The sequence below is a fragment of the Primulina huaijiensis genome, chromosome 13 (genome assembly GCF_012295235.1).
Source record: "Primulina huaijiensis isolate GDHJ02 chromosome 13, ASM1229523v2, whole genome shotgun sequence".
NCBI lineage: Eukaryota > Viridiplantae > Streptophyta > Magnoliopsida > Lamiales > Gesneriaceae > Primulina > Primulina huaijiensis.
The window spans coordinates 2,424,307-2,433,185 of record NC_133318.1 but is presented as its reverse complement, the minus strand read 5'-3'; the positions used below and the strand labels follow the sequence as shown (position 1 = coordinate 2,433,185).

The 8,879-nt window shown below is 32.4% G+C and overlaps 1 protein-coding gene across 1 annotated transcript; it reads right to left on the bottom strand.

Moving 5' to 3' along the window:
* Positions 1 to 350: 350 nt before the first annotated feature.
* LOC140991656 (probable serine/threonine-protein kinase At1g54610) lies at positions 351 to 4,152 on the bottom strand. Its single transcript, XM_073461744.1, has 7 exons — positions 3,944 to 4,152; positions 3,244 to 3,528; positions 2,083 to 2,400; positions 1,699 to 1,926; positions 1,496 to 1,596; positions 1,293 to 1,416; positions 351 to 923 (listed from the first exon to the last, which is right to left on the bottom strand). The coding sequence occupies exons 1-7, from the start codon at positions 4,130 to 4,132 to the stop codon at positions 591 to 593; spliced, it is 1,578 nt and encodes a 525-aa protein (XP_073317845.1). The 5' UTR covers positions 4,133 to 4,152; the 3' UTR covers positions 351 to 590.
* Positions 4,153 to 8,879: the final 4,727 nt, after the last annotated feature.

Genomic DNA, 8,879 nt, shown 5'->3' with positions numbered 1-8,879 from the left:
TCATGTCATTTCACCCAAATAGTATAATATTATAATATTTAAAAATGATAAAATTAATTATTATTTTGAATAAATAATGTGATTTTTTACAATTAAATTTTGAATCCGAAACTTCATTTCAAACTTAAAATTTTTGCATTAGATAAATTATAAATCATCAACTTAATAAAATTTATTCTTAAGAGTTAATAATTCAATATTTCATTTCTCAGTATAAGAACGAAAACCTTTATTTTCAATCGGATTAATTCTAATGTTAGTCCGATAAACTTGCCGAAACATAAATGAGCATGAAAATTAAGCACTCTATTTTCCCAAAAAAAAGAAGAAAAAAAAAAAGAATTAAGCGCTCAACTCAAGTTCTACTCATTTATATACCCACATAGATGCATAGTGGCAGCCATAGTTACAATGATTACCTCAGAGCCATGGAAATCGGGACTGTACACCAAACATGGGATTGAGAATTTTTTGCATTTTTTTCCCTCTGTTTTTGGTTTTGGCTGTCTTAGTCGTGAACAAAATGCAAATACAAAAATACACACGACTTCCAAAATTTTTCAGTGCTTGCCTCTCTACCTTCGATCAGTTTATGCTGCTCGCCTGCTCCTGAACATGTAATCCATCGACCAACTAATGGAGGACGGATAAAAGGCATTGATAAATCTTCGCGGAGGAGCTCTGTGAGGCTCTTCCTTCTTCTTTTTCTTTGCAAATGCTGCACTTTTTGATGCAAGGTCCCGAAAAGATCTTGATGGCTTTGTCTCGATAATGGAGGAACTGAATGAGAGATCAGCTCCTGTGAATGATTCGGGACCTATTTGAGATGAGTTGAGATGGTGGCCAACTGCTCCATCTTGGTGTGGAGGTGGGAATTTTTCACTTTTGCTCTTGCCTTTAATATCAGACATGACTCTAAGCCTCTGCACAAGATAATAATTATTTGATTGGGGTGAGATAATGAGAAAGACGTTCGACATAGACACTGAACGTGTTTGAGTTATTGGCTCATCCGACCCGTCAGCATTCATGAGTCTCTCGTTCGACTGATCACATGAATGATTTCTTGACAGATATTCGACAAAATCACGCACGGTAAGAAGAATATGGAAAACATCAAGATGCGTAGAGTTGTGATATATAAACTCTTTCGGTTTTTATATGCCACGCAATGCAATAAAGCCAACCCATATATTTCCTTTCTTTTCTTCCTCAACTTTCTTCACGCAGAAACAATAAACATGGAGTATAACTATATAATCATAGGGATAAAAGAGAATAATTCGACGTACGTTTAAATTGGTTTGTAGTTCTGCGTTTGCTTCTGGAGCTGGAATTGCACGGCTGACTTTCTCACGTACTCTCGTTCTTCTATTACCATCTGTAACATGAGGTTTCCCACCAATACCCCGTTGCCTACACAAGAACATGTTTTAGAAAATGACTAGTAATGGCCAAAGTATAGTTCAATGATTGAATAATCAAGAAAAAGCACCTCCTGGCTTCTTCGTCCTTCAATTTTATATCCATTTCTTTGCTTGGAGGAAACTTAGGTAAGCTCGACGGTTCACAGGCATATGGTTCGGTGGCAAAAAACTGATCATACGAAACATGTAATCTCCCCTCAAAAATATTTATGACAATCATGCTCTAGATTCCAAGAAAAATTATTATTATGAGTGTATAAAAATAACATACTTCGCTATTTAATGCTGCAGTGGCGGTGCCTCGAGCATCAGGATCGAGAGCAAGAAGATTTTCTATAAGAGCCAGAGACGATGATGGAAAATCCTTAAAGGTATCGGTTATGCATCGCTTATAAGGTTGCTGAGGTTTATAAAGAGTTGCATTCATAAATCTTGATCTCTTCCAGTATTCATCGGAGGGAGAACCGCATAGTTTAAATACTTTGTGCAGTTGCTCCACCTACAAAAAAAATAAACATATAGTAGAAATTTAATTTTGGAGATATGTCTTTAACGAGTTCGCACAATTAAAATTTTAAATATAAAGCGCAGATGAAAATTCCATTCAGCGGAATGATAATGGTTTTTATATTATTAAATTTGTTTGCAGAAGTACCTCTGTTCGTCCCCGTAATATTGGTTTCCCAGCAAGCAACTCCGCCAGAATGCAGCCAGCACTCCACAAATCGACACCAACACCATAATAAGTGGCGCCTAGCAAAAGCTCTGGAGGACGATACCATAGTGTAACTACTCGGCTCGTCATTTGTTTCTTAAGTTGAGGATCAAAGAAAGACGCCAGCCCAAAATCAGCAATTTTTAAGATCCCTTCATTGTCTATAAGTAAATTCGAACACTTAATGTCCCGGTGTAAGACACCATTGTTGTGGCAATGCTCAAGACCAGAAAGTAATTGTTTCATATAGCATTTGATCTGTACCAGGAAACATAAAGAAATCAACGGCCGACTAAATGAAGCCTAAGTCCATGTTTTTGAGAATATGAAGAGAAAATTGTCCTGAATTTGCATGCTTTGTAAAATAAAGAAACGCTCGTTCGATCTTGTTTCACTTATACAGCTTTTGACATGAACTCTATTTGATGCCAGCACCAGAGAAGGAATATATAAGCAATGTTATAGCACTTCACTTGAACTAAAAAAGGATCCATATCCAAGATATTTGGCATCACCAAGTGAAAATAGAAAGTTTTTAGTCGCACTAAGTGGTCACCAATTCGGCGGGATGCTCCAATGACCACTAGGGAGAATAGTAGTTTACTTCTATCTACAAAGTGACAAAAGCAAGTTGTTAAATGTTTAAGTATGTTCAATGACAGCGTAAGCAATGTCGTATCACCTTCGACACTAGATTTACCACCAGAAAGAATTGTAATAGCCACCTTAACTTCTAGGATTTGGGGCCAATGATCAAGAAAGGTCAACCAATAGCATCCAAAAAGCACATGATGCAAACCTAATATGAATCTCATCAAAAAATCCAAACGCCTCAGTCACCACCAAACTAGAAGGCTCCGTCCCTCACCGGTAATTAGAACCACCTTAAAATATGGAAGACAAAAAATTCAACATACATGACACGAAACATTCTCTTTCGACACTAAACACATACAAGATAAATCATGCCTAGATGCCAATAAGATATATTAAAATTTGTAAACCATTTAAATCTTTGCTGCCAGATTAAACCCATCCAATATAAACAAAATAAAACTACAAAAACAAGCAAACTTTTTATTTCCTCGAGAAGTTATTCACCTGAGGTTCGGTGAACTTGACAGTTTGGACACCAGCAAGGCCAGCAAGATCATGCTCCATATACTCAAACACAAGGTAAAGACTGCAAGAAATTCGGGATATAACCAAGCCTTCGAGCTTAATTACATTGGGATGATCTAGCCTTCTCAGCACGAGTATTTCTCTCGACATAAACCTTACCGTCTCAGGATCTAAGTTATCGAACCTTACTTTCTTAAGAGCCACTATTTTCCCAGTGATCAAGTCCCTGGCCTTGTACACATTGCTGTATGTTCCCTGGCCAATCTGAACAACAAGTCCAAAACACTCCACAAGCTTCAGATTCAAATACAAGCTTTCATGTTTTATACTTTTTAACTTCAAAGTTTATATTATCAATACAATCCACTGTCAAAACCATTCAATTTTTTTCAAAAGGTAAGAAACCACTCTAGTCTCTACATATATAAATAAAAAATGCAAGAAAAATTTAAAATCAAGATCTGTAGCACTCCACAGCCACATAAATAAGTCCAACATTGACAAGAAAAAAAATTTATATTTTTTCCCCTTGAAATACATCACATCATTGCTTCATATAATGTTCTCAAGAAGGGATAAGAAATGCATGCTTCCACATATCTAACAAAAGAAAGAACCTTTCCACTGACGTCATTGCTAACTGGTAGACGAAATGCAGACAAAATTCTACGGCGATTACCTTGTCAAGTTTCTCGAAGGTGTTAGCACGTCGTGGATTCCAATCCTGGATGGCGTGGCCGGCGACGTCCAAAAGCCACGGGGGCCACTCATCGGCCGCGGCCGCGGAGCCTCTTTTAAGCTTAAACACCGGCACCGCTGCCGGAAGAATCCACCTTGAATCTGCTGCCGCCGGGACCTCCTCGATCATCTTCTTCTTCTTTCCTCTTCTCCCTANGCTCTGTATTTACATATATATTATTATTATAATAATAATAAACATTGTCATATTCATATTTTTTGTGTATATTTGTGACTACTTCAGAGAGAGAAGTAAGTGGAGTCTTTCGTTGCTTGATTCTGGAGTATTGAAAAGGAAGCTCACTGCGTTGAAAATTCTAAAGAATTTCGCCTCTTTCTTCTTTGGAATTTTATGCAAATTCTTAGCAGAATGTGGAAAATAAAAGTAAACTCTTTTTTAAAACTTTTTTACATAATATAAAAATATCGATCAAATCATCAAATTGTATTTATCTCTCGAAGAAACGTGAAATCTCAGTGTTGAATTAAAGGTATTTTCAAACACCGTGTTTTTAAAAAGTCAGACATTTTTGCATCGTTGTGACTGATTATTGTAAACAGGGAGATTTTAAAATATCATTAATCTCATGAATGAGGTTTTCTATTTTTTGGATTTTCTTTGAGGAGTTTAATGATATTTGCTGCATATTAGCATGTATTCATGTAATGCATGAGAGTTCAGTATAAATTTTTATTTTTAAAAAAATCTAAAATTTCATAGAATTAAACCTTATGGGCTTTTCCAACATTCAATTGCCACGATGAGATTTTCCAGAAAAAAAAAATAGATAGATTCAAAGTCTTATGGGCTAAAAAGATAGATTCGCACTATTAGTCGATCGTAGCTAGGGATGGCAATCGACCGTGGCGGGGTGGGTTTGTTATATCCATCCCCGAATTCCATCCACACCCCCATACTCGACCCAATCTCCGTTTTTTCGGGTTCGATGAATCCCCAAACCCGAAACTTCGGGGATCAACTTCCTATCCCCGCCCCCACCCCCGTTTCAAAAATATTAATATAACAAGACAATGACGGATTCGGAGATTTTCTCAAACCAAAACTTAGTATTATATATTATTATTAAAGATAATATTAATACTAATAATACTATTATTTTATTATTGATATTATTTTCGGGACGGGTTCGGGGATTTCGGGGATAAGGATAGTAATCTCATACTCGTCCCGAACTATATCGGAGATTTAAAAAAATCCCCGAACTTGAACCCGAAAAAATCGGAGATCCACATCTCCGTTTTGAGTTTTTCCTGTGAGATCCTAAACCCGTGGGAAAATTGTCATACCTTGTGATCTCACATGAGTGATTGAGTTGAGAGTCCCAAGCTCTAATATCGATTGTATTTCCAATGTCAATCCTCCCACCGGACCAAACTCATCATATTGTTTTAACCGCTTCAAGGGAATCCGAAAAAAAATAATTTCTATAATTATTTTTGTAAGTCCAAATAAATCATGCAATAATTTATAAATTCATGATTTTAATGAATGACTATATTTTCAAAAATAATAAATGCAATATATTATATTTCAACATTTAACTCCGACAATATATTATATACCTTTTTCAGGTTTTACCTTAATACATCTGTTTTTTTTTTTTTTAAAGAAAACTAAACGGTAAATTATGGGTATATCAAGAAAAACACATATATGACGTCACTGGTTAATTTACCCTAAATAAAAGGTACCGACACTTGTTATATATTAAAATATATGGATTTGGATCATCTACTTTGTTGAAAATACATCACTAAGTGTTGTGCATTTTTTACACGAGATGATCACATGGTCATCTCATTTAATCTGAAAACTTTTCAAATTTATCTCATATGGAGTGATGTCTACAAGATGGTCATGTGATCATCTTGTATAAAAAGTGTACAAGATGAAAAACCCAATGCTTTATTTTCAACACAGTAGATGATCCAAATCTTAAAATATATATGCATATAACATTAAAAAAATATTTAAATCGATCTATCAAAATGTGTGTGTGTATAGATACATGAAATTTTTTTAAAAAAAAATCTTGAAAATATATTATTTCGATTTATTTATTTCTTTAAAAAATAATAAATATAAAAGTAGTGCAGTTTTGGAACACAGCAGTTTTCATTATAACCAACCTCATACGGAAAAGGGCCAATGAATTTATTGTAGGAATTGATAAAATTTATATTAAATATATAATGTCTCCTGCCTATGCAATATCATTATTTAAAATATCTTATTCTATTAAATTATTCTATAAAATATATATATTTTTAAATTTTTATACAATAAATTTGAGGCCATTGAGAGCATCAATAAACAGTAATCAATAATGGTGAGTTGTTTATATATATCTCTTGATTATTTTACGGACGAGGTAACTTGAAAGAAATGCCATTGAAACTTATGCTTCAAGGACTGTTTTCGTTTAGTGTTTTTTTAAAAAATATATGTGTGTAGCAAAAAAAAAAAAAAAAAACTTTATTTCGTCTACGAGTAAGTTAACGAGAATTGAATATGTCACATTAGTTTCTGTCATCGTTAATTATATAACCGAGCGTTTATAGTTTCAGTTACTCATCGATGAGTAAACTAATAAGAATGAATACATAAACTCGGTTTCTATCGTCAATTATAGGATCGAACTCTTACCATTACTAGTATAAGTAAACTACTCTCATTACCATTTTTGCTCAAACTGGAGAAAACAAACGACTGCCAAAGTCCTTGTGTTTCAATTTTGTTCACTAATTTGTTTAGTTACATTGCAAGATAGAAAGGTGAAGAATTCATTGTACCATTTCATCATATCTTCATACTTTAAATCTTTTTTCTTTTTTGTTATTGTATTATCATGTAGAAAATATATTTAATGATCCAAAAAAATTATTATCTTTTTGGAAAATAATATAATTGACGTTTATATTGAAATGGATTATTTATATTATCTAAAAATTAATAATGGTGTGACATTATTTACAATTATTGGAAAACAAATATCTTTCAATTCAACTAATATGTGTAATAAATGGTTTTTATGAAGAGTACCACATTGAGGGCTCCTCGTGTTCAAGGACTAGATGACACAAAAGCTTCTCCATTTCTCAGGTTTCTTTCACTTGTGCTCATCATTTTCTACCATCTTATACCTGAAAAATTACTCAAATAAAAAACATTCTAATAAACTACAATTTGTTTATTAATATTATTATCACATTATCGTTTTCCGACTTCGAGTTTTTATCATTTATCCCAAATATATGATGCAAATCCATCGTAATATTTACGAAAACGAGACGACCTAGTGACTGATAATTGGTTGGTTGAGAATTAAAAAGTATCTTAATTCATTGACATATTGATCAAAACAATATAGCAATTGAAGTACTATATAATTTATGGAATTTAAGTTACACCAATTATAACTAACTATATTTCTCGACTATATACTCATAACTAAGTATTTGTAACACTGATATAACATTGAAATATATATGTTTTATATGCGCGCACGCGAAATCAAGGTGGATAGACGTTAAGTGCATTTAGAGAGGGGAAAAAATATGTCATTGGAAAGGTTTGATATATTATATGAGCATAATCTAAATTTATATTCGTTTAAAATTTAACCTAGCTAGTTTATTCTAAAATAATATATGTACAAATAAATATTATAGAATCCAACTATACTAAGTAAGTGGTCCAAATTTAGCAAGTGCTTATAATAAGCAAACAAGGTTCCATTAATTATATCCACTTGCCAATGAATAAACAATATATTTTACCAAAAGATGAGCTAATCATAAGCAAACCTAGCTATTTAGTTTCTAAGAATGTTCAACCCTAGGTGCACTTTATATACATTCAATGATCAATCCTATTTTCATCATTTTTTTATATCATCTTATGATATATTATATTATGAGTAGGTCTTTTGTGAGACGGTATCACGAATTTTTATCTGTGAGACAGGTCAAATCTACCGATATTCACAATAAAAAGTAATACTCTTAGCATAAAAAGTAATACTTTTTCATGGATGACCCAAATAAGATATCTGTCTCATAAAATACGACCTATGAGATGGTCTCACACAAGTTTTTGTCATATATTATAATATGTTTTTATATATACATATAATTATCATATATGAGGCTAAGTATGTCTTTCTTTAAATACACAAATTTTGATTTTATTTCGTACCTATAAATAAAATAATGAATCTTTGAATTTTTATTTCAGGCTAAAGACAGTTTTAATTTTTTGTTCCACAAAAACTTTGTATTGCACTCAAAATTGGGATTAACATGAACTTTTAAAGGTAAAATAAAACCCTTCTATCCAAGCATGTTAGATTATCGATTGAGAACATTAGAATTAATCAAAATATTTTTTTATTAATATATTCGGGTTATATAAATTTCAAGTGTTTTAAAACAATTATTATTAAAAACTATGCCAAAAATTGTTAGACAGGTAGGATTCATTAGTTTTATGACATGCAAACTAAGCAAAATTTTGTTCGTGTTGCTAACTATAACATGGGATAAAGATAATGTTCTAATGCATGACCTAATATAATTTTTTTTCCGAATCTTTGGGAGCATTAGTATTTGGATAAGAAAATTTGAAGCATTTATTTATTTATTTTTTAGACGATATTATGGATTTATATTTATGAAATGAGCTGACCCAACTCATATATGTAAATAAAAATAATACTTTAAACATAAAAACTATTATTTTTCATGATTCGAATATGGTTGAAGATTTGACTCATAAAATCGATATGTGAGACGGTCTCATAATAGTTTTTATATTACTTATAATATCTAGAGTAAAAAGTAAAGAATATGTCTCT

Excerpts from the sequence above, each read along its gene's own strand:
- LOC140991656 (XM_073461744.1), bottom strand. The coding sequence starts at position 4,132 with ATGATCGAGGAGGTCCCGGCGGCAGCAGATTCAAGGTGGATTCTTCCG. Across the intron at positions 2,401-3,243 it reads TCAAGTTCACCGAACCTCAG|ATCAAATGCTATATGAAACA; the intron begins GTGAATAACTTC and ends TTCCTGGTACAG. Across the intron at positions 924-1,292 it reads AACTACAAACCAATTTAAAC|AGGCTTAGAGTCATGTCTGA; the intron begins GTACGTCGAATT and ends TATCTTGTGCAG.